This window comes from Leptodactylus fuscus, chromosome 6 (genome assembly GCF_031893055.1).
Source record: "Leptodactylus fuscus isolate aLepFus1 chromosome 6, aLepFus1.hap2, whole genome shotgun sequence".
NCBI lineage: Eukaryota > Metazoa > Chordata > Amphibia > Anura > Leptodactylidae > Leptodactylus > Leptodactylus fuscus.
Genome location: NC_134270.1, coordinates 76,065,767 through 76,092,817, shown reverse-complemented (window position 1 = coordinate 76,092,817; position 27,051 = coordinate 76,065,767). Strand labels below are relative to the sequence as shown.

Below are 27,051 nucleotides of genomic sequence, written 5' to 3'. Positions count from 1 at the left end.
TAAATGAAGTGCAAACGTGTAGAATTCAGGCACACTGAGAAATACATTTATACAGGTAATAAATACTTTATTATACAGTTATTGCACTCAATGCTGGAACATTCAATGTAGTCAAGTCTGAATCACTTCATATATGAGCAAATGACAAAACATAGTAAGCAGAGATAAGAAAATGCTGCTGAGCCTGGTGTTACTTCTCCAATGGTGCGTAGTTCAGTAGCTTCTCAATAAGGTCAACGTGAGAGAGCAACATCCGGCGACAGCAATAACGCTTCAGTCCTAGAGCATCCAGGGCATCCCTTAGAATAGAGATATTAGATTACTCGGTGTCTTATCTAGGACTAGTAGGGATTTTTTTTTTCGAAAATTGTAATGGGATTCAAGTGGCCAATGAAGCATTCCAAGATGGAGGCTCTATAGCACATGGTCACATCCACAACATTTGGTGCTCCTACTGCCATACACTGACCTATCCAAATGTAAACTTGTTAAACCTAGTCACCAGCAACAATCCTTCCTCTGTGTGCCATCTTTGATTGCTTGCAAGGAAGTATAAGAAGCAGTGAAAAGAAGGCGTCCAGATCTGAACAAGGGGGTGGTGAAAAAACATTGTTGCTGATGATGTGGATGTGCTTGGGGCAGAATACCAATGACAGATTCCTTTTAACAACTTCCTACTACAGCTATTTTTCATTTTTCACTCCCTACCTTCCAAAACCGATACATTTCTATTTTATTTTTGTTCACAGAACCTTGTGAGAGCTTAAACGGGTTGTCCGGGATAAGTTAAAACTTTAACCCTAAGCTACACCCCCTCTCCCTGCCTAACTTCTAATTTATGCCCTTTTTTAAAAAAAAAAAAATGCCTGGGGCATGGGTACGTTATGGTCCTAAGATTAGAATTACTTTTGTAGGACCGTATATTGTGGATTTTGGGTCTAGGTTTTATGTATAGTTGGTGATGGTCCCATTAGTCGCCAATCTATTTGGAATATACTACTAGGTCCTCTACTCTGAGGCTGCGTTCACACTGAGTTTTTTGGTCAGGAAACGGACTCAAATTCCTTCTCCTAAAAACGCCTCACCATAGGATTGTATGGTGAAGTGTTTTTTTGGAGGAGGAATTTGAGTCAGTTTCCTGACCAAAAAACTCTGTGTGAATGCAGTCTAACATGTACCCATTCCTACTTTCAGTTGTAACAGGATATGCACATACAGTATATACCAATTGTATATTTTGATGTCAAGTTGGGATATTTTTCAGATTTTTTTTATGAATTTTTTTTGCATTGATATTTAATAAAATATTTTTATACAGTGTATATTTTGGGTTTGGACCTTTTTTTTAAAAAAAATTTTTTTGACCGGAAAACCCCTTTAATTTTGGTAGGACAAATTGGCAGATAACACTCTTTTTTAGGGTTTTATTAGGCGCCATAACTTTTTTATTATTTCTTGGTCCACAGAGGCATATGATGGCTTTATTGTTTGCAGGACAAATTTTACTTTGTAATGGCACCATTCAATATCCTGCACAATGTACTGAGAAGCTGGAAAGAAAATTCAGAATGAGGTGGAATTGTAAAAACGAAAAAATCCACTTACGCCGAGTTTAATTTGTACTGCGTTTACGGTGTGGGAAAAATTACACGTTACATGTATTCTGCGAGTCAATACGATCACAGCGATACAACATTTATATAATATTTGTAAAATTTTGTGTAGCCATGTTCTGAAACTTCTCTTTCAAATTTCTTTATTTCATAAGTATGGAGCTGAATATGGTGTCTTTATGCAGGACGATTTTTTATTTTTTTAACATTTGGGGGAAGGTATGATTGTTTGATAACGTGTATTCAATTTCTTTTTAAGGAGGTAAAGTGTTGAAAAAAAATTGCCATTTGGCTATTCTGATTTTTTTGTCACCACTACGGAGTTCACTGTATGGGATAAATATTTTAATAGTTTAACAGCTTAGCGACCCATGACGTACTATTACTGCATGGGTCGCATGGGGATGTATGGAGAGAGCTCATAAGCTGAGCTCTCTCCATACAGGGCAGATGCCGGCTGTATCATACAGCCAGGACCTGCCACTAACAGCAGCGGTCGGTGCCCGAGCCGATCGCTGCTGTTAACCCTTTACAAACTGCGGTCAAACGCAGCGTGTAAACGGTGCAGGCAGCACGGGTGTCACCATTTTCCGCCGATCGCCGCCCTCCTGAACGTCACAGGAGGGCGGTGAACGGTTGCTATGACAGCCGGAAGCCTATTGAAGGCTTCCAGGCTTGTCCCTGCATTAGTTCTATTAGACGATGCCAGAGGCAGCGTCTAATGGAACTGCTGCGATTTTGCTATTCACTGCAATACTGTAGTATTGCATGTGTTGTGTTTTTCTAATATTTTAAACTAAAATCAAAACCAACCTACTACACTACATCGATTATTGTTGCCCTGTTTTCCTGCCCTGTTTGATTGTATTTACCGTATTTTGCGGACTATAAGGCGCACCGGACTATAAGGCGCATTACCCATAAGCGCCTTATAGTCCTGCCTAGGTCCATATATAAGGCGCACCGGACTATAAGGTGCACCGGACTATAAGGCGCATTACCCATGAGCGCCTTATAGTCCTGCCTAGGTCCATATATAAGGCGCACCGGACTATAAGGCGCACCGAACTATAAGGCGCAGCGCTGTCCGGTGCGTCTTATATGTGATTGAAAGCGGCGGCCGGCAAACTTTGCCGGCGGCCGCTTAACCCCCCGCGTGCCAGCCGCTTCTATTCATTTCAATGGCACACTTCCATTGAAATGAATGGAAGCGCTCGGCACGCGAGGAGTTAAAGGGATTCTACCATTAAAATAACTTCTTCCTTCTTGATTACGTCGGAATAGTCTCCTACCTTTTTACCATAGCCAGCGCCGCCTTCTTCCGCAGCTCCGTCTTTGTCTTCTTTGGGCCTCATGGATGACGCATGCGCAGTCGGCTCTAACAGGCTCTCGCAGCCAGAGCCGACTGCGCATGCGTCATCCATGAGGCCCAAAAAAGACAACACAGACGGGGACACGGAAGGCGCGAACACAGCTAAGGGAGAAGGCGGCGCTGACTATGGAAGAGGTAAGAGACGAATAGCCTTTTTAAGGCTATTCCGACGTGGTCAGGGGGAAGAAGTTCTTTTAATGGTAGAATCTAGAGTTGAGCGAGTACTGTTCGGATCGGCTGATCCGAACAGTACTCGCTCATCTCTAGTAGAATCCCTTTAAGCAGCGGCCGCCGGCAAAGTCTGCATGCCGCTTCCATACATTACAATGAGAGCGCGCTATTAAAATAGTTAGAGATGAACGAATACAATTTGAATAGCGCGCTCCCATTGCAATGTATGGAAGCGGCATGGAGACTTTGCCGGCGGCCGCCGCTTAACTCCTCGCGTGCCGCCGATTCAAGCCTTATATAAGGCGCACCGGACTATAAGGCGCACTTTCGATTTCTGAGGAAGTCGAAGTATTTTATGTGCGCCTTATAGTCCGGAAAATACGGTATGTGCTTTGGCAACGCTGCTAACTAAAAAGAGAAATCGTTTGCATGTTACCAAACGCAGTGACTTACGGCTGTTTTTGAGTAAATTTGAGCCTGAAATTAAGAAACTTGTTAAAAATCAGAATTACCCTTCACATTAGTTTTAAAACTTTACTTGAAATGTTTTGTTTTAATTTGAATAAACTTTTTCTAAATATTATTTATAAAGTTGCGGGTTATTGCTCTCATTAGAACAATCTCATTTAAAATGTAAGTTTGAACTCAGAAACAGGATAAGACTCATATGGCTGCTATAATAAATTAAAGTAATGATTGCGATTGTGATTTTTAAGATGTGGTAAAGTAAAAAATTTTAGGGGGCGCTAGAAAATAATAGATTCTCAAAGTGGTCGGTCGATGAAATAAGTTTGAGAACCTCTGCTTTAGCATGGGACACCATGGGACATCAGCAAAAATGTGATTGCTAAAGTATTAATTTATCCCAGACAAACCCCTTTAAATATAGTTACACATTTTACATTCGATTTCTGAAGGCTGATAAGGGGGGGGCCCAGCACTGCAGTATTTTCACATACACCACATGTAAATATGCACAGTGCCACTGACACAGAAAGGTTTTCATTTCTGACTTTTGATATATAGTGTGTGTGTGTATATATATATATAAATATATATATATATATATATATTTATTTTTTATTATAATCACTACTGACTTGGCCTTATAACTTACCCTTCTGTATATTCTGCTTGAAGAAGACCCAGGTACGCCTCCCATTTGTTTCCAACCACCTTCCCGCAAGTAAAGCATCTGACTGGTATAATCATGTTGCACTGTTTATTAATGGAAGCTAGATAAAACACAAAAGTATCACATAGGGGTTCACTTATTACATATCTATGCACAAAACAACAAATAAAGAGCATCTTGCAATGTAGTGTGGAAACATTCACATGACTCTTGCTTTAGTGAAACCCACTGAGGATGTACTATGGCTTCACTGCCCACACTGGGCATTTTCCTGGCACTGTCTCAGGCCTCCACATGGAACATCATGTGATTCCAAGTCCCTCCCTTCCCTCTGACTGCATAGGAGGTTGCAATGTGTAAATAAAATTTTTCAAATTCTCTTTACCTTGAAATTAAGGTCTTTTAAGTGCAGAAGTCTGTACCAATAATACACAAAAATTCACCACATATAAACTTGACCTTATAGTAAGGCAGGGCAATTAACTGACCACTAATCTGAATAACCCTCGTCATTTTGTGCACATCAGTTATTTCGGTTTAGTTATTGCAGTATTCACAAGCTTTTATTCTTCAGACCCAGAGTATAATTAGCGGTGGCTTATGGGAAGTGAGCAAACATAACAAAAACAGTGTTACTCCAGGGCTCTGGCGATGGTCTTCTTCCTCTTCCAGGCTCCTGAACATAGTCAGGAATTGCTGAAGCCCCGTAACAGGCACCAAAGACACTAGCATAGCGTCAGTGACACAACATAGTCACGATTAGTTTTTGCGTCATAATGACATGTGACCACAACGCCTGTGACAAAGCCTCACTGATGTTATTCAGGAGACCTGAAGAGGACCAGAAACAGACACCAAACTATAATAGCATTTTTGGATCTTTTCGGACACATACTCAAAAATGGCATGAATAATCACCATTAATCATAATCGAGTTAAAATACCCAGGTCTACCTCATAGATGCATTTACCCAGGAGCAACTGTAGGTGAAGAATTAGTGAAATGCCATCAGGAGTACTACCAATGGGTGCTTAGATAAAGGGGGCACTGGCATTCACTACAGGAGAATCTGCACACAGACTGCATTTCCAATTATGGACAGATGTTAACAAGGGAGTGTGTGGGGGGGGGGGGGAGGGTTAGTGTCACTTCAAACACTTGTATTTCCACTTTTAGTTTCAAAAGTATTTATTGAATAATGGCACAAAAAAGAACAATATAGTCAGAAAAAGGACAGCAGGAAAAACATAAAGCAAAATGTACATAGTATAATACAAAGAGAAAGCCCCAACAAATGAAAAGGTGCCAACATTTTTGAAACTAGATCTCCTGTGTCGGACTAAGATGTCTAAGGTGGAATTGTTTCTAGGGGCCCACTGCCTGCAGATCAGCTGTACCGACAAAACACAGCTACAGGTAGGTAGACAGATAGATAGCAGTGTAACTACTGCTGCAAACATCCGAACTGACTGAGGAGACCCCCCCCCCCCCCCCCCCCAAGTATAATCTAAGGCCTGGCGGGGGTGAGTGAACATAAAAAAAAACACAATATAAGGTGGTGTGGTGGGGATTTGGGTTTTCAACAGTGGGATAGGGTCCCAATGCGTATATTGTACGTTTTCAAAAGATCCCACTGGGACTATGCGATATTTTTCAGAAATACTTTTAATCACAAGTGAAGTGTACAATGCCAGGTGTGAATAAACGTTTTCGGCCCTATTTAGCCTTCATCAGACTCGGTATAATGGGTTCATACGGCACAAGACAATACGTTCAGAGGACGGAAAAGAAAAGCCTTCTGAGTGGAGAAAAGAGAATAATGATTCCTGTATTCCGTGATAGGTAGAGGTACTGGCATGAGCGGGAGTGGAATAAAAAATTCCTGTTAAATCTGTGCTGTCTCCTACCCTGTTACCAGATGCCACAGTGGCGTCCTGGGTTCCTTATTGTGATATGGAATCGTCACATTGATGGTGTGGAGCCCAAGAGAGGTGAGTAACACCATTTTTATGTTTGTCACCTCCCCTGGGCTTTCGATCATTATACTTTGGGATCTTAAAAGAATATAATAATAGTTCGTGGGTGGTTTACCCCGAAAATTTCGGGTTCTGCTAAACCCGAAATTTTTAAAATATCTGTAGTAAACTTTGTAGGGGCCACTATGGAACATTATAGTGTGTTCAGGGGTCGCTAGGGAACATTATACTGTGTGGAGGGGCCACTGTGGGACATTATACTGTATGGAGGAGCCGCTATGCAACATTTTACTATGTGCAGGGGCCACTATTTGACATTATACTGTGTGGGACGGCTGCTATGGGACATAATACTGTGTGTGTGTGGCCTTATACTGTATGAAGGGACTGCTATGGAACATTATACTGTGTGTGTGTGGCATTATACTGTATGAAGGGGCTGCTATAGGACATTATAGTGTGTGTGTGTGTGTGTGTGTGTGTGTGGCCTTATACTGTATGAAGACACTGCTATGGAACATTATACTGTGTGTGTGTGGCATTATACTGTATGAAGGGGCTGCTATAGGACATTATAGTGTGTGTGTGTGTGTGTGTGTGTGTGGCCTTATACTGTATGAAGACACTGCTATGGAACATTATACTGTGTGTGTGTGGCATTATACTGTATGAAGGGGCTGCTATAGGACATTATACTGTGTGTGTGTGTGTGTGTGTGTGTGTGTGTGTGTGTGTGGCCTTATACTGTATGAAGGGGCTGCTATGGGACATTATACTGTGTGTGTGACATTATACTGTGTGGGACGGCTGCTATGGGACATAATACTGTGTGTGTGTGGCCTTATACTGTATGAAGACACTGCTATGGAACATTATACTGTGTGTGTGTGGCATTATACTGTATGAAGGGGCTGCTATAGGACATTATACTGTGTGTGTGTGTGTGTGTGTGTGTGTGTGTGTGTGGCCTTATACTGTATGAAGGGGCTGCTATGGGACATTATACTGTGTGTGTGACATTATACTGTGTGGGACGGCTGCTATGGGACATAATACTGTGTGTGTGTGGCCTTATACTGTATGAAGACACTGCTATGGAACATTATACTGTGTGTGTGTGGCATTATACTGTATGAAGGGGCTGCTATAGGACATTATACTGTGTGTGTGTGTGTGTGTGTGTGTGTGTGTGTGTGTGTGTGTGGCCTTATACTGTATGAAGGGGCTGCTATGGGACATTGTACTGTGTGTGTGACATTATACTGTGTGGGACGGCTGCTATGGGACATAATACTGTGTGTGTGTGGCCTTATACTGTATGAAGGGGCTGCTATGGGACATTATACTGTGTTGAGGGGATGCTATAGAACAACTCACTGTGCGCAGGGACCACTATGGGATATTATACTGTGTGGAAGTGCTGTTCTAGGATATTATACTGTGTGAAGGGGCCGCCTTTGGGATAATTTACCGTCCGGAAGCCACTATGGTACATTATAGTGTGTGTTAATAGGACGTTACACTGTGTGGGAACCAGGAAAGGAGTGATAAGTCAAAAGTTTTCCCAGTCTTTGCTAGTTATGCCCTTGATAGATAGATAGATAGATAGATATGTGCAGACATACACATATATAGATATATTGTAACGTCTCTACCATGCAGGAGACGTGTTCAGTTTGATTCTTTGCTTAGAGTTTTTTGTTGCTTTGTCTGAACCTTGCTCTATTGCCTCTCCTCTGTAATTGAATTTCCACCACACCCATCTCCTGCACCTTGTTTCTCTCTGTTTATCATATAGTTAATCTTAGCCTTGCCTGTGTGAATGAGAGCCTGTCTACCAATCAAGTCTGATGCAGGTCCTGGACTTCCTATATACAGGTCATCAGCCCACACAGGTTTGCTGGCTATTTTGACTCTGTCCTGTGGCTTTGTCCTCGCTAGCTTCCTACTTGCTCTTTCTATTGTTTTACTGACCTCTGACTTCCCTTGTGAATTCTCTTTTGGATTATGATTTTGTACTGCTTTGTCTCTCTGGCATTGACCCTTGGCTTGCTGACTTCACTTTTGTATTGTTTTGTCCTGTCTTGTCCTGTGTGACACTCATTTCTAGGAAGGTTTTGCTGCCCAGTTGTCATCTGTTGCCTAAGACAGTTCAGGCAAGTAGGCAAGGACAGGGACTGGGTTGAGTTTAGGGTTCACTGTCTCTGTCTTTCCCTTCTTCTATTGTTCCAGCAGCAGCACTAGGGAATTGCACAACTAGCAATTCCCTTACATATATACAGTCATGGCAGTAAGTGTTGGCACCCTTGAAATTGTTCCAAAAAAATCAAGTATTTGTCCCAAAAAATTATTGCACTTTTACATGTTTTGTTATACCTATGATTATTTTCCTTTGTGTGTTTTGGAGCCCTGAAGAAGATGCTGGGAGCCGTCAAAGTCCCAGTAGAGGTGAAAATATGTATTTGTTATATTTAATCACCTCCCCTGGGGCTCCAATTATTATACTCTGGGGTCTGAGGAGACCCTAGTGTATAACAATAGCACTATTGGAAAAGGGCCCCTTTCCATTAACAATATGTATAGCAGTCATGGAACCAGGCTTTTCCCAAATCGCTATCACTGTGCTGCGGGTCCCCAATTATCTCCAGCGTACCCTGCACAACTCCAGTCACAGTCACATTCCCAGTGACCACTACCGTTACGCCGCCCGTTACCAGAACTCCTTTGACTATTAAAAAAAAGCAGTGGTCATCCAGTAGGGCCCACTAAAGGTATGGGGCCCACAGGGGAATTCACTGGTTCCCCAGTGGGCAAGTCCAACCCTGTAGACCCCTCAAGGAATTTATCGAGGTGTATAGTCAGCAATTTGAACCGATAGCTGTTTCACTGAATTTTCTACCAATGGGATGTGAAAATGTTGAATTAGGCCCAAATTTGTCATTTTCACAAAATTTTAAAGGAGAAAAAGCACCCCACAGTTTGTTAATTTCTTCTGATCACGGTAAAACCCTACATGTAGTTGTAATCTGCTGTATAGGTACATGGTGAAGCTTAAAACGGAAAGAGAGCTATTTGGATATTACAGGGAAAATTTCGCTGAAATAGCTTTTGGGTGACACGACTCATTTGCAGTGCTACTAAAGTATCAGTACAACAGAATACCCCAAAACATGACCCTATTTTGTAAACTACACACCTCAAAGAACTTATCAAAGGCTATACTGAGTATTTTGATCCAACAGTAGTTTCATAGCTTTTATCAGTAAAAATGAAAACATATTTTTTGCAATAAAATGTTGCTTTAACCACAAATTTTTCATTTTACCAAGGGGTTAAAGAAGAAAATGTATTCTATAATTTATTATGCAACTTTTTGAGACTATGGAAGAAGGCAGGGTTTGCCATTAGGCTTTTGGAGGGCAGAATCATTTTCAGGTGCCATTACATATTTGCCTCTAAGGTGCTAATGCAGTACCAAGAAGTGACTTAATTTTTGAATCTGCACTCCACAAAGGGTATTAAAGAGGACCTTTCACCACCTGGGGCTCATGCGGTTTTATACACCGCTAGAAAGCCGACTGAATTCAGTAAACTATCGGCTTTCATGTTCTGTGCCCCCAGTGAAGAGCTATCGCTATGGGTACTGTAGCTCTTCACTGTCAGAACTCCCTCCCTCACAGCGTCTATAGCACTGTACTGTGAGAGCGGTGAGGAACGCCTCCCTCCCCTACTCCTGATAGTACTCGTCCATAGAGAAGTACGGTGGACGTTCCTCATCACTGATAATACTCGACTATGGACAAGCACTGTGAGCAGAGGGAGGGGGTGTTTCTTTCCGCTCACACTGTACAGCGCGATAGGCGCTGCTGTGGAGATGGACGTTCCTGACTGACTGTCAGAAACGCCCTTCTGACTGTAAAGCGCTACAGTACCGATACCCGGGGCACAGATCAGCGCACTGTCGGCTTTCCAGCAGTATATAGAACTGCCTGTGCCCAATCTGATTAAAGGTCCTCTTTAAAGAGATTCTATCATTAGAATCCCGTTTTAATCTAAACCCACCTCGGAAAAGCCTTAAGAAAGGCTATTCTTACCTACGTTTAGATGTCTTCTCTGCGCCACCGTTTCTTAGATATCCCGGGTTTTCATGCATATGCTAATTAGTTTTCTCGCAGCACTGGAGGCGTCCCCAGTGCTGGAAGAAAACTATCCAACGCCACCTTCTTCTTCGTCTCTGCCTCTTCCTCCTTGTTCTGTCAGGTTTTCTTCAAAAAGCGCCGACTGCCCACATTCGTCGCCATTTTCCTGTGGCCGAAGGGGAGAGGCTGAGAGAAAGCTAATTAGTTTATGGCCGAAAACCGGGATATCTAAGGAACGATAGCACGGAGAAGACATCTAAAGGTAGGGGAAGAATAGCCTTTCATAAGGCTATTCCGACATATTAATAGCTAAAAAAGGAATTCTAACGATAGAATCCCTTTAAAGTAACAATTCACAGAAGGAGGAGGGGATAATGAATTCTACACGTTCACTGAAATACCCCCAAAATAAAACTTAACCTTTATTAGAATAAATAAGAGATGGCGTACAGCCAACTATTATGACACATTATGGACCAATTGGTCCACTGGTAAACCCATAACTGTGTAGCGTAACTAATCTGATAGGGCAGACCCTAGGCACGGTTATAAGCCCCACCCAGGAAAAGATGTTCTTGCTTCCCAGATGTCAGGTATAAACAATATAAACCAGGGCTATGAACATAAGGAGCCAATTACTCCTATATCCAACAGGGCAGCTGCCTAGGCCTCCTAACTCACTCAGAGGACTACAATGCCACAATCCCCACTCACAGAGCAATTGGCAGCAATAGCAAATAGGTGTAGAGCCCTCACAATCACGTGTGCTCCGAACCCTCACCAAGCCAGTCTATCTCCTCACCTGGATATTACATAGGCAGCAGTATTAATGTGCAGATAACACATTGCTACTTCCATATGGTAGAACTAATATGGCGGACTGCTCCATAAATACTAGTCCTGCCTCAGTGTGCCATTAGTGTCTCCTGGTAGTCGGCTGGACGCCAGCTTTTGTTTATTCTAATAAAGGTTCCATTTTATTTTGGGGATATTTCAGTGAGTGTTTAATCCCCTTACATTTCCCTCACTGGTGAAGCAGCCCCTACACACCACAGCCTGACAGGCCCTGCCATACATCATTATTACTCTTTATATATAGCACTGCATAGAATACATGACACATTGTCAGGCACCATGTGCTTGGTGGGCTCATGAATTCTTCTTACACACTGTATACTCACCAGAGGAGAATTCTCAGCGTCTTCCTTTCTGAATGTCCTTATAAATAGACAAGACGCACTCACCAGACAGCTTATAGAACTTTCTGGGCCAAATACGCGGCACGCATGCGCACTAGGCAAGCCCGTGCTCGTATGCTGCATCTTGTTTTTGCAGTTCCTACAGGTGTACGCTAGAGGGCAGCAAAGGACAGAGATACCGGGATTATTCCTAGTTGCGGCAGGATCTGTATAGGTTACGTAACGCTGACATTGAAGCTAGTGGTGCAGGGTAAGTAGGCTGCTATTACACTGCATGAAACATGGCAGACTAGCAGCCTAATAACTGCAACTGGAGAGGGAAAACAGTCTGCAAAGCGGGTGTCATCTATAATTCATGAAAGTCTATGCCAATAGGTGAGAAACATATATATATATATATATATATATATATATATATATATATATATATATATATATATATACACACACTCTCCTATTTCCCTATAAGTGACAATCAGGGTATTAGTCACAATGCCCAGAAATGTTTATGTTGGCACCAGGAGCAACCACAGTGTTTTCTCTGCACCATCCCCAGAGCCCTTACTGCCCCCCAGTACCAGTCCATTACTAGCCACAAACCCTCCAGCCCCTGCCACAGTGTCCCAGCATCAGGAGTCCACTAACTCTCATTTCAGCCTCTGCACATTCACGATTGGCTCATCAGTATCTCAAACACCTTTAGGCTAAGGCCCTGCGGGATGTCCCGCAGCCGAACAGCACTGCGGGAAAAACCGCAGCAACAACACATTGCAGTTCTTCCCGCAGTGCTTTAAACTGAAAGTTCAGAGTTCTCCATGGACATTGTTATAATTATGTCTACGAGGAATAGATATAAGGCTGGTCTTACACGACCGTAGTGTTTTTTGCGGTCCACAATTTGTGGATCCGCAACACAAATTTCCCTCTAAAAACTCATTCCGCAGATGTCCGTGCCCAACCGCAAAGAGCACCTGCAACGTTCCGTGTGTATCAGTATTATGCGGATCCGCAAAAAAAACCACACCACAAAACACACATGTTGACATCCGCAATTACGGATACACACTGAACATATGTTGTGTCTATCCGCAAAAATGCACGCGCCCATAGACTTCTATTGGACATGCCATGCCGTGCCGTAAAAGCACGGCCATTACAGACATGCGGTATACTGTCCGGAGCACGGTTGCGGCACGCCACACCACTGACAAAATCTACGGTTGTGTAAGAGGCCTCATAGAAAACTATGGGACCGTAAATGGTCCGCAATTTTAAACCCGCAATTGCGGACCATTTGCAGTGTAAAACTACAGTTGTGTAAGACCAGCCTAATTCATACGCTGCGATTTCCAAAACCGCGCTGGTTTTCAAAATCGCAGCGTGTCCGCACCGCGGTTTTTACCGTACAGTGGGCATGGGATTTGCTAGAATCCCATCCACTTACTGTAAAACGCCGCAGGCACATTGTGGCGTTTCCGACCCATGGGGACCTGGCCTTAGGGTTTTTTTTTTTTTTTTTTTAAACCAGACACAAAGTCCTGCATGTCTGTCTTTGTGCCCGGTTAAAAAAACCTGTTTCGCCACGTAGAAGCAGAAGACGCACACGGGCAGTCACTTTGCAAACCCATTCAAGTGAATGAGTTTGAAAGCTTACCGCCGGGTTTCCGTCCCCTGTTCAGTTTCTCGGAGCAGAAGACGGACACCCGCCGGATTGGCTAAAGCAGAGACCGTGTGCAGGTGCAGGTGTGCATATTAAATTAAAAGTTAAAATTTTTGCAAATATAAATAATGAAAATCGTAAAGATTTTCTTTAACCATCTTGCCAATGATTATGACCATGCAGTTTTCTATGGTCTGACAGTACTATACTATTGTTTCCATAACATGATATGCTCTGTCTTATACAGTTGATGTGCGACAGTTTACTCATTCTGTCCCTATGATAACACTGCTGCTAGATTTACTGCACTGATTTATGCCTGAAAAAGACTTACACAAGTGAAATGTCGCACACTGGATTAAACCTTGGTGGATTTATTTCTCATTTTGTGTGCTGCCTTCTATCTTTTCTGTACTTATTTCCTGACATAGAAGATTTTCAGCTCTGAGCATCATTTAGTGAGCAGTACAGACAAATGGAATTTACAGCATAGTTGCAAACTGAAGACATATTATCAAGGAAACTCCAGGTACAGCCACAAATATTGGTTAGTAGCAATAGAAAGTCTATATACTCAATAATGTCCAGAGTGCCTCCATGAACTAAGCCAGAGTACATCTATACATAGTGCCAGACCAGTGGTGAACCTAGCCCCTCTGCTGCCTGAGGCGGTCGATCAAAAGACGCCCCGCCACCCCTCCGGATTGAAGACCGGGGGGTGGGGTTTTGGGGGGTGGCGCGATTAGGTTTTTCTTTTGATCGTCCGCATCAGGTAGCGGGGGGAAGGTGTGCGTCTATATATATTAAGTCTAACAGCGGCCCCCTGAAACCTCTATTATGCCCCACATTTGCCCACCCAACTCTATTATGCTCCATAGCCGCTGTGCGGCATAATAGTGGTTGCAGAGGGACTCTGCTACTCTTTTTTTTAAAGGACCCCCCCCCCCCCTGTTTTTATAACATACCAGTAAAACCGATATGTAAATGAGCCTGTCCGTGTACCCTGGGCGTTCCTCCAAGCCACTGTGCAGCCCCCTGCGTCATACCTTGAAACCGGCCCCTCTTTAGCTTGCGCAACGAAAATTCCTCCTCCTCTCCCCCTGTAACCACCTCCAGCGTCTCTCATCTCACTCCTGTACATTGAAATCTCGGGCATGCGCAGTAACACTCCCTTCTGAGCACTACTGCACATGCCCGAGCGCCATTTTCTTGTGGACAGACGAAGAAAGCACGCAAGAAATGGTGATGAGAGACGCTGAAGGCGGTTACAGGGAGAGAGAAAGAGGAATTTTTGGAGCGCAAGAAAGACGGGGCGGTTTGAAGGTATGACGCAAGGGAGTGCGTATAGGTTTCTGTTTGGGGAGTGTCCAAGGAGACTCCCCGAACGGAAACCAGAGCACAGATGTGAAACCGGGCCTAAGCATCACATTATAAAATACAATTCTATTATGTATAATGGTAGACATGTATAGAAGCAAAGATTGATAGATAGATAGATAGATAGATAGATAGATAGATAGATAGATAGATAGGAGATAGAGATGAGCGAACAGTGTTCTATCGAACATCGATATCAGGCTGTTCGATGTGTTCGATTCGAATCGAACATCACGTGGCAAACTCCAAAAAAATTTGATTCCCCTCCCACCTTCCCTGGCGCTTTTTTTGCACCAATAACAGCGCAGTGGAGGTGGGACAGGAACTACGACAACGGAGGCATTGAAAAAAATCGGAAAAAGTCATTGGCTGCCGAAATCAGGTGACCCCCATTTTAGACGAATAGTGGATTTCAGATCCGGGTCATATGAGACTGTGAACTTTGTGACTATGAGACAGGGATAGCTGTACACAGTGGCGGATCCAGGGTTTGCGGGGCCCTGGGCAATTGACTTTGGCGGGGCCCTACTGTGCGGGGTATCGCACTTCTATCCTGTACTTCCCGACTGATGAAGACTAGAAAGAGGGTACAAAACGTGCGGCGCGCGCAGCGCGGCACAGCAAATTAGGCCACGCCCACTTTTATGTTGACTCCACCCATTCTCATTCATGTGATTCCACACAGTATAATCCTCCTACAGTCACCCGTAAATTATATGTCCCCCCCTCCATCTCTCCCCCATTTTCATATACACCCTTCATCTACCCCTAGTTTCATGTCCCCCCTCTATCTCTGTCCCCAGTTTCATGCCATTCTCCCCCTTTATCTGCCCACAGTTTCATTTCCCCCCGTCTCTGCCCCAGTGTCATGCCATCCCCCCTTCATCTGCTTCAGTGTCATGCCGTTCCCCCCCTTCATTTGCCCCAGTGTCATGCCGTTCTCCCCCCTTCATCTGCCCCAGTGTCATGCCATTCTCCCCCCCTTCATCTGCCCCAGTGTCATGCTGTTCTCCCCCTCTTCATCTGCCCCAGTGTCATGCCGTTCTCCCCACTCCATCTGCCCCAGTGTCATACTGTTCTCCCCCCCTTCATCTGCCCCAGTGTCATGCCATTCTCCCCCCTTCATCTGCCCCAGTGTCATGCTGTTCTCCCCCCCTCCATCTGCCCCAGTGTCATGCTGTTCTCTCCCCCTCTAGCTGTCCCAGTGCCATGCCGTTCTCCCCCTCCATCTGCCCCAGTGTCATGCTGTTCTCCCCCCTTCATCTGCCCCAGTGTCATGCTGTTCTCCCCCCTCCATCTGCCCCAGTGTCATGCTGTTCTCCCCCCCTTCATCTGCCCCAGTGTCATGCTGTTCTCCCCCCCTCCATCTGCCCCAGTGTCATGCTGTTCTCCCCCCCTCCATCTGCCCCAGTGTCATGCCATTCTCCCCCCTCCATCTGCCCCATTGTCATGCCGTTCTCCCCCCTCCATTTGCCCCAGTGTCATGCCGTTCTCCCCCTCCATCTGCCCCAGTGTCATGCCGTTCTCACGTTCTCACACACACACATATTCACACACTCACCATTCCTCGTTCCCTCGCAGCTCTCTCCTCTCTCTCCCTCATACACATATTGTAGCCGCGATGTGATGACGTCATCACATCGCGGCTACAAATGCCGGAGCTCAGCGTTAAAGCAGGAGCTGAGCTGTGACAGCTCCTGCTTTAAACGCCTATGCATTATACTGTGTGGGGAGCACAAAGAGAAATGGATGGGAATGGATGGGTCAATTTAAAAGTGGATGGAGCTAAATTTGCCACGGCTTGCATAGCGTGCCGCACGTTTGGCAGCCCTTGAAGGGCCTAGCGAAAAGGGCAGAGACTATGGGGTTTTTGGTTCTGCCCTAGAAAGGGTTAAATCAGACACCGCCATTTGTTATGGTTTATCACCTCACCTTTCCTTCACCCCGATGCCTTCCGGCCTTTTTCGCGCCTTGGACGGAGGGGGAGAGTAGGCGGAGTTAGGGCGTTACTGGGGGCGGTGCCTTGAGTTTAAATAATGGGTACGTGGGCGTGGCCTGTACCTTCAGCCCGTGCATCGGCGAGAGAAACTCCCTCCCACCCTACCCATGCGGTTTTTTGGTTTTTATGTGTTGTTATGTTTGTTTTCTTCTGGTTTTTTCTCTCTTTTAGTTGTCACAGCGTGGCGGAAGGTCCATGCCCCGCGGCGGGGCGGAGTTTGCCCACACTGTCGCTGTCCAACAGTGGGCAACCTCTGGGAGAGTCGTAATTGAAGAAGGCGGGGCATGAAAGGGGTTTTTTGTTTGTGTATTTTAAGTTTAAATTGTTAAATTATAAATAAATCGCTGTGGCCAATCCCAGCCTTAACCACACATTTGTCTAATTGTCGTTAGTTTATGTGGTGTCTGAGGAGATGTGCTTAAACAACCGGTTAACAATTCCCAATTGTCTTGTCCCTCTTACTGTCCTCTGAAAGTTGGGAGGTATGCCTAACAATGGAGGCTGCAGTGCCCTCATAACACTGTGAGCCTGTAATCTTTCCTGGCACACCAATGCAGCTTCCCAAATTGTGTGATTTTGTGTGATATTGTGTGAGAGTAGTTCACATCAGGCACTCAGTTAAAGTAGTTCTGCACATTGCACATAACTTTCATGCATTCCATTCCATCCTATGATCTGTTTACCACATGCTGCATATACTGTAAACCCATATGTCTCAAAGAATGCAGATGCCAAGTAATTGGTTCTATAGGCACTTGTCACATATTGCGGAATCAAAAGATGGCTTGTCTGCCTGTGAAAAGCACTTTATTCATGTCCCATTATAATAATGTGCCCTATTTGTAATTTTCTTCAAGAAATTTTACGTAATTCTTTACATTTTCCAGGCCTTTATGGTCTGACAAAACAGTCATTGTATAGCTCTCTTGACTTCAATGTGTGCTTGCAGTTATAAAAATACTGTCGTCAGAGCACATATCAGCACACACCACTAGGTGGAGCAAAACTTATGCATCTCAATTGATAGTATAATTATACACAATATTTTTGGGACTGGGTCTCCTATAGTTGTATGACCACAGGAGGGACTTCTGAAGGATTACAGCAACCCCACTCTTACCCAGCTGATTGCAGGCTCATTACCGGGGTCTTTGCCACCACAAAGACATAATAGACATAGTAGATATGGGTCTGAAAATATGTGTTTTACAGTACCTGCAAAGTGAATGACATTCTGCTAATCCCATGCACACATTGCAGAAAGTTTTTCCAAAGCTTTTTTTTTTTTTGCTTCATTTCACTATGTGGCACCTTAGCCTCAAGTACACTGCTCAAAAAATTAAGGGGACACTCAAATAATGCATCCTAGATCTGAATGAATGAAATATTCTCATTGAATACTTTGTTCTGTACAAAGTTGAATGGGGTGACAACAAAATCACACAAAAATCATCAATGGAAATCAAATTTATTAACCAATAGAGGCCTGGATTTGGAGTCTCCCCCCAAAATTAAAGTGGAAACACACACTACAGGCTAATCCAAATTTGATGTAATTTTAACATCTCTGCCTGTTCGGGTCACTGTGCCACCCTCTGCTCGCATGCTGCGGTGCAGGAGGCGTGTGCAGTTTCATTCCTTGCTTAGAGTTTTTGGTTGCACTGTACGAACACAGCTCTATTTCTGTAATTGAATTTGCACCATGCCCATCTCCTGCACCTTGTTTGCCTCTGTTCATGAAATGGTTAATTCAAGTCTTAGCAACTCCCTAACAGTAATGTCCTTAAAACATGTCCGGCAGAGATGGGGGGACAACACATATAAGTGGTTCAATGCCACCGCCAACCCGCAGACGAAGTCACGGGTAACTGCTAGTAACTTCATAAAAATGACAATTTTTTTTTGTCTTTTGGTAAAATAGTATTTGATATAGGGGTTCCCCGAGAATTTTTTTTTACAGGGGTTTCCCAAGTCTTAAGAAGGTAGGAAACCACTGGTTTAGACATTGAACAGATACAACAGTTTGCAGTACGCTCCTATGCTCCCCCTAGTGGTGGCTGCAGGCAGATGGAATTTATAGTTTTATTCTGTGACATTATAGGGGATTTGGACCTCTGTGTGGGATAAACTGTTTGAATGTTATAAAGCTATATTGAGAAATTAAAGAGGTAACACCCCCTAGGATAGTATATCAGTGTTTCATCACAGGGGGCGAAATCTGGATGTACACTCACTATTAGTACATGGGGAAAGCTGAAGTGTTTGAGTCTTTATCACATCTGTGAATCTGTTTTTGGGTTTACAGATTTTGCTACGAATTCTACAGTTATGGACCGCAGATCTATGGAGGTCAGTGTCTTTATTATATGTTGATCCCTTGTCCTATTTTCCTCTGCTCCGTCCCTGATAAGTGACACTTACTGTATTCTCTTCTCCATAGCACATCTACCGCCGCCAGGAGAGCCAGTATGGACTGACACCCTTCTTAAGTGAGTATTTTTAGCCCCATAATCTCATTGATGAAACAGAATATTTTGTTCATTTATATGCTTTTTATGCCCATCCTATATTCCAGCATCTGATAATCTAGCACTTAGGTTACATTAAAGGTAGATGGTAGTAAACCAGAAAACCACCAGGTACTCAGATTTTTAACAAAATTACAAAAAAATTTTTATTGTATAAAAAACATATAACATATAACAATACAACATATAAAAAATGCATAAAGGGGCAACTGAAATACCCAATAAACGGAGTAAAAGAGGGAATAAAGGTAAGTATGCACAGTACAGGACAAGTTGGTATAACTGACAGAATAATAGGCCAATAGATATAAGTATGTATCAATAGATATAAATATATATCAATATAAGTATACAGACGGATATACCACAACCACAGCAATCAAAGGGCAAAATAAAGTGCTAGAATTGCAATAGCCACATACTAGAGTTGCCGGTCACCCATAAAGATAAAACAAACCTAAAGACCCATAAATGATGTAAAAATAAAGAGATTATGAAAACGAATGCATACAGACCGTATAGGCCCGAGGGCCACCTGTCCCACTCAACTCCTCACCCGACGCGCGTTTCGCCCGTTAGGGCTTTGTCAAGTGCTATATAATACGCAGCTGTGTTAAATTATATATGATTAAAATCATATGGTCCATACATCCAAAGACGTACCTCATTCTTATAGAGTATACAGAAAATGGCCGCTCTGATAGGCAATGCGCATGCGCGAATAAGGACCACAAGAGGTAAAAATGCATATAAGAGCCTAGGCAAAATGGCCGCTAAATTCGCGCATGCGCGAAAGCTTAATAAATATGCGCGATCAAAAAGCCAATGCGCATGTGCGAATACGAATCACAGGCTTTAACAAATGACCGCTCGGTGAGCGTGTGCGTGGAGGCTTAAAAAGTATATACACTGGTGCAAGATCGCAACAGAGATATATAAAATCGCAGCCAGCCTAATCTGAATGAGGACAAACAACATCCATGTGTGCTAAAGGAGTAATTATATAACCAGAGAGACTGGACAAATATGTATAGCAAGTAACAAGGACAAGGAGAATGTGTGACAAGGAGAATGTGTGCATTATACAATATGTATAGTGTGAAGATGTCCAACACAGGACAAGCATCCCTATTGAGACAAATATTAACCCCTTAAGGACCAGGCCATTTTTTGGTTTCGCATTTTCGTTTTTCCCTCCTCACATTTCAAGAGCCATAACTTTTTCATTTTTCAGTTCACAGAGTCACATGATGGCTTATTGTTTGCGGGACAAATTGTACTTTGTAATGGCATCATTCAATATGCTGTGCAATGTACTGGGAAGCTGGAAAAAAATTCAGAATGAGGTGCAATTGGAGAAAAAATGCATTTGCGCCATTTTCTTATGGGTTTAATTTTTACAGCGTTCACTGTTTGGTACAAATGACATGTTACCTATGTTCTACGTGTCAGTACGAACGCTGTGATACCAAATTTATATAGTATTTGAAATGTTTTGATACTTTTAAAAAAATGATAAACTTTGCAAAATAGAAAAAAATTTTTGTGTCATCATGTTCTAACACCTGTAACTTTTTCATATTTCCATGTATGGAGCTGGTTGTGGTGTCTTTTTATGCGGGACAAGATGACGTTTCTATTGATACCATTTGGGGAAAGATCTGATGGTTTGATCACTTTTTATTCAATTTTTTATAGGAGGCAAAGTGTTGAAAAAAACGCTTTTTGGCTGTTTTTATTTTTTTTGCCGCTACGCCGTTCACAGTACGGGATAAATGTTTTAATATTCTAATAGTTCGGGCATTTTGGAGCGCGGGGATACCTAATATGTTTATGTTTAATGTTCTTTAATTACTTTTATAGCTAATCTAGGGAAAGGGGGGTGATTTGAACTTTTATATTTTTTTATTTTTTTAATACTTTTAAAAACTTTTTTTTTTCTTCTGTTACATTTATGATCAGACCCCTTAGGTACCTTGAAACCTAGGGGGTCTGATCGCTCATACTATTCACTGCAATACTACAGTACTGCAGTGAATAGCAGAATCCCAGCACTTCTATTAGACGATGCCTCTGGCATCGTCTAATAGATCTCGGGCAGAGACAAGCCTGGAAGCCTTCAATAGGCTTCCGGCTGTCATAGCAACCGATCACCGCCCTCATGTGACGTTCAGGAGGGCGGCAATCGGCTAAACATGGCGGCGCCCATGCCGCCGGCGCCGTTTACACACTGCGGTCACGTTTGACCGCAGTGTGTAAAGGGTTAACAGCAGCGATCGGCTCGGGCACCGACCGCTGCTGTTATTGACAGGTCCTGGCTGTATTATACAGCCGGCATCTGCCGTGTATGGAGCGAGCTCAGCGTGTGAGCTCGCTCCATACATCCCCATGCGACCCATGACGTACAGTTACGTCAAGGGTCGCTAAGGGGTTAATACATAGTGAAAGCATAAATATATCATATATCATAATACAACATCACATAATGTGGAGCAAACCAAAAAAAATATAAAAAAAAAAATAAAATAAAAAATGTGAAAAATAAATGTGCGCAGTGCGAGTGAAAAAAAAATAATAAATAAATAAATAAATATATATATATATATATATATATATATATATATATATATATATATATAAGGCCATACAACATTTTATATAAAGGTGTAAAAAATTGATGATGTAAACATTGATGGTAGAAATAATGATGGTAGAAATAATCCTCAGCAAACAGGAAATATGGATTGTAGCAGATGTAAAGGACCAAATACAAAGACACAGATCTGAAAAAGACAAAAACTGAAGACAGTGAACTAATAAAGACAAATATAAACATAATACATACCGACATGATATAAAGAAAGTGAAAAAATAAAAATAAAAAAATTAAAAAAATTATTAAAATAACGCTAATATGGAGACAACCGATGGAAGAACATAAACACAGTACCAAAGCAAAATGTACTTCATAGAAATGGAGAGAAACTAAGATTTTCATTGAGGCCTTTAGGGTAAGTGGTTTTCAAAGCATAAATCCAACGACTCTCTTTCTGTGCTAAGAGCCTTTTCCAATTCCCCATGCGTGGGCCCGGAGTGACTTGGTCAATAGCCCTGAATCGAAGTAGTTCAGGGTCAGAATTATGGAATAATTTAAAATGTTTGGGAATTGTAGTAAGAGTATCAGTGTTCTCCAAATCCCTGGCATTTGATATCCCTAACACATGTTCTCTTACTCGGCGACGGAACTCCTGAGAAGTCATACCGATGTAAATGAGATTACAAGGGCAAACTGCAGCATAGATTACTCCCACTGATACACAATTGAGGGAAAATCGTATTTTGTAAGTATGCGTTCCTGACGAGTCCGTAAAGGTATCCACCGACTCCACATTATTGCAGGCCACACAATGGCCACAGGGCCTGCAACCAGGCCTCGGGCCATGTGTGCTGATGGTTCTTTGTACTGAACTTTCCTCAAAGTGACTCCTAACAAGTGAATCCCTCAAGTTCCTGGCACGTCTATATGTGATGTTAGGGACGCGATTAAGATATTGCCGCAATATAGGGTCTAGTTGCAAAATGCCCCAGTGTTTTTGTAACACTGCTCTTACTCTTGCCCAATGTGAATTGAAAGTGGTGATAAACCTAACCTGAGATGAGGAATCCACTCTGTTTGAAGTTTTCTTTTTTTGATGTTTGAGAAGAGTCACCCGATCCACCGATTTTGCACAATTGTAACCTCGTTTGATGGTATGTAAATCGTATCCACGTGCTAGGAACCGCCGCTGTAGATCAATTGCTGCTGATTCAAATGATTCATCCGTAGAACATATGCGGCGGGCCCTCAGTAACTGTCCAGTGGGAATATTTCGAAGAAGTGGTCGAGGGTGTGCAGAGCTATAATGAAGAAAAGAATTTGTGGCAGTAGGTTTACGATGTAGATTCGTATCGATATAACCATCATCATTGACAGTAATTTTAATGTCCAAAAATTCAACTTGATGCCGACTGTACGACCATGTAATATGAATATTCCTATCATTTTGATTCAAAGATGTCATGAATTCATTCAGCTCCTGAATGGAGCCTTGCCAGATGAATAGAATATCATCTATATACCGCCACCAGTTTTGTACGTGGTCTACGAGGGGGATGGGATCAGAGGAAAAAATAATCCTCTCCCACAGCCCCAGGGAAAGATTAGCATATGAGGGCGCACAAGACGCCCCCATAGCCGTTCCCTGGAGCTGCAGGTAAAACAACCCCTCAAAAAGAAAAAAGTTGTGCGTCAGCACAAATCTGAGGAGGCGCAGAAGGAACTCACCAAGGGGTCTATCAGTACTGGACATATCCAAAAAGGTTTCGACTGCAGATAGGCCGTCATCGTGACGAATCGAGGTATACAATGCTTCCACATCGCATGTGACGAGATACATGTTATCATCAAGATGAATACCATCCACCTTAAGAAGAATATCCGAAGAGTCCCTAATAAAAGAGGGAAGAGTTTCCACTAAATTCTTCAGATGATGATCGATAAATTTGCAAGCAGGATCACACAGACCTCCTACCCCTGAAACAATGGGCCTACCTGGTAGACAATCACGGTTTTTATGTAGCTTCGGCAGCATATAAAAGGTGGGACAAGTTGGAAATTCCGGTAACAGGTATTCTGGTATTCTGTTCAATTACACCAGAGGTTATACCCATATGTGGTATTGTTTTGTATATTTATTGTAGATGGTAGTAACATAAAAGTTACTGTATATCTTATGACTAATCCCATTATCTGGTTTTGTTCTCTCTCCAGTTTATCCCAGCACCATGGAAGAAAGAAATCTTCAACTCCTCATCTACTCCGTCAAGTTCCTGCCGTCACCTCTCTTCAAGATGGAGGTTAGTGATCATTCTGCCTACTATGTTATCATTAGATTCACACATGTCCTTACCATAGATGTATAAGAAAGTCTCAATAGACATTTGACTGATTCCTTATTTTTTAGCGACTCATGCCAACCAACCCTGAAGCTCAGAAGAAATACCTGCCCTCTCCACTGCATGAAGAAGAACCTGAGATTTGCCAAGAGGAGAAGGAAGAGACAGAGAAGATATGAGAAGAGACACTAAGGTTTCAGAGGAAGAGGAAGAAGAAGACCATTCGGAAGAAGACCAGTAAATGAAGAGACAAAGAAACCTCAAGGCCAGAGTCAGAAAAGAAGATCAGCGACTTACCGATATTCTCACCTCCACTACATCTACAGGATACTCGGAGGAAGGATGAACATCATGTCCAACATTCTCCTCCATCCCTGGCGCAGGTAAAGTATGAGACCTCCGAGCTGTAATAACATCAGCAGCATCTATAATAGTATTAATAATAATAATATTAATAGTCATAGAATAGTAATAATAGTAATAGTATTATAATAATAATCTTCAAAAATTAGTAATAGTATTATAGTATTCTTCAAAAAAATAGTTAAAAATAATATCATTATTAAGATCAATTAGCTATAATAAGTAATCAACTGTAATAGGAATCAGCAGGTTTGATCCGGGGTCCTCGGACTGATCGCCTTTTCCCGGGGTCAAGAAGGAATTTTCCCCCTGTGACACGAATTGGCCGAATGTGTCCAGGGGTTTTCGCCTTCTTCTGGATCAACAGCTTTAGGGATATTGATATAGTTATAGAAATGTATTAATATAATTATTAGTAATAATTAAAATACATAGTTTTAATAATAACCTACATAATAAATAGAGATGAGCGAACACTAAAATGTCCGAGGTTCGAAATCCGATTTGAACAGCCGCACACTGTTCGACTGTTTGAACGGATTTCGAACCCCATTATAGTCTATGGGGGGAAATGCTCGTTTCAGGGGTAGGCAACATTCGATAAAATCATACTTACCAAGTCCACGAGTGACGGTCAGGCTGGATTCTGCTTGAAGTCTTCTCCCGGCGCAGGGTCCCCGCGTCCTCTTCCGGGTGGAATTCACTCTGCCTAGGCATCCGGCCTAGGTAGTAAATAATATATCAAGACAAATATATATACATGTCAAAATGATAAACCATAGACAATTGTGTAATACCTAAGACAGGGCACAAGTATCAAGGTCAGGAGTATATTTAATAGTAATAATGTCCCTATCAAAGAGACACCCTCTCATATATGCAAATGCCACAGGTATAATAAATGATACTGTGTCCAACCTGAACCCTGACAATGCGATATAAAAGACCAGAGAGTTAGCCAAACATAGCCCATCTAATCAAGAAATTTATTCATTACCTGTAGTCATGTTCGAATAATAACAATCAGCTAGACGCCCAAAAGAAAGTGAATGACATGTAGAAGGACCACCCCTATGCATTTCGCCACAAAGACTGGCTTCCTCAGGAGGTGGAGGCAGATGGAGCGGGGATATTAAACTAGGGGGCAGATGGAGGGTGACATTAAACTGGGGTCAATTGGAGGAGGATATTAAACCATGGGGGGGTAGCTGGAGGGGACATGTCTGCCTCTATTTTCCCCCCAGTTTAATGTCCAACTATCCAAACTGTTTAATGTCCCCCTCCAGCTGCCCTAGTTTCATGTCCCCTCTAGTTTCCGTCAGTTTAAACTGGGGCACGAGGAGAGGGACATTTAGACATGTGACATTTAGAGGGGAACATTACAATGGGGGGGCATATAAAGTACGGGTGACTGTAGGAGGATTATACTGTGTGGGGGCACATGAAAAATGATTGAGAATGGGCGGAGTCTGTGTAGAAGTGTGTGGAGGTAAATTTGCCGCAGCGCGCATAGCCATCTAGAACCATTTAAATTTCTCATGTGGCCCCATGGGAAAATGAATTGCTCACCCCTGTTCTTGCAGCACGGAGTCTCTCTCCCTTAGCACCTCACAGAGTCAGCACCCAGCAACCCAGTGGGTCCCCTCAGGAGGTTGGGGCCCCGGCACTTGCCAGGTGCTGACACCGGCCCAGGGTAGAGGCCTTACCAAACCTCCACTGCCTATTGAAAAAAGGCAGTGGAGGTCCAGTAGGGTTCCATAAAGGCCCTCATAATGAGGACTAATTGTCAAGGCTCGGGGCCCACTGCGGGATTCCCCGATCCTCCGGTGGGCCAGTCCAACCCTGCCTACTACTGACTGAAAGTATGGTTGCATTTGCTTGGTATGTTTTTTTTTTTTACTGAAGAATGACACACAGTTTTTAATTGCAAGCATGCTGTGTTCACACAGTACTATTTTTCAATCGATAACTGGATGATATTTTTAGTGCCACATTTTTCTGTGTCAGAGATTTTCAAATGAATGGCATTTAGGTTACTGCTGAAGTGCATACCGTAGTAGTGTGCTACTCATTACTGCAATTAAAAAAGCACCTTGTGAACCCAGCCAAAGAAGTGAACTGTGAGACAGTCTTTGATGCACGGGTGGGCTACACTGAACTTTGTACATTATTACTGTGTAGATTATTACCCTGTGGATTGCCAGTGGGAGAGCAATGGCCCTGTATATTACATTTATGTGTATTGGATTACAAATGTTGCTATGGGCAACAGCCTAATCAAAGTGCTAAAACAAGGACTGTGTTCTGTATAAGGCTGTGTTCTGCATCTGTAACCTGTGTGCTTTTGCAAAGACATATAGCCGCCAATAATGGTGCCTCAGATAGAGAGAGAGAAAGAAAGAGACATTCTGTAACCACCAAGCAGATTGTCTCATGTTAGATTATATAATCATGTAGTTGTCTCTTGTATGACTGTCTGTCACCATTACATTTTCCTCCACTTTTTGAGTTCATCTTCCGTGTCAACCTCATTTCTTATGCAATCCTTGATTGGGGAGTCAGATATAAAGTGTATACAGTAGA

General features: G+C 42.8%; 1 protein-coding gene and 1 long non-coding RNA gene across 3 annotated transcripts in view; both read right to left on the bottom strand.

Moving 5' to 3' along the window:
* The window catches only part of LOC142210868 (uncharacterized), an 892,280-nt gene that overhangs the window by 199,870 nt on the left and 665,359 nt on the right, over positions 1-27,051 (bottom strand). The window lies entirely within an intron of this gene.
* Positions 47-11,709, bottom strand: LOC142210866 (DNA-directed RNA polymerases I, II, and III subunit RPABC5-like). Of its 2 annotated transcripts, none has more exons than XM_075280335.1 (3): positions 11,576-11,709; positions 4,274-4,374; positions 47-299 (listed from the first exon to the last, which is right to left on the bottom strand). In XM_075280335.1, exons 2-3 carry the CDS (start codon positions 4,366-4,368, stop codon positions 191-193), a joined length of 204 nt encoding a protein of 67 aa, XP_075136436.1. In that variant the 5' UTR covers positions 4,369-4,374; positions 11,576-11,709; the 3' UTR covers positions 47-190. The 2 variants fall into 2 exon arrangements, with proteins under 2 accessions (XP_075136436.1, XP_075136435.1); XM_075280334.1 differs by having other exon boundaries at positions 4,274-4,391; positions 11,589-11,688.

Coding starts and splice junctions, on each gene's coding strand:
- LOC142210866 (XM_075280335.1), bottom strand. CDS start 4,368: ATGATTATACCAGTCAGATGCTTTACTTGCGGGAAGGTGGTTGGAAAC. Junction 300..4,273: donor CAAGCAGAATATACAGAAGG/GTAAGTTATAAG, acceptor CTCTATTCTAAG/GGATGCCCTGGATGCTCTAG.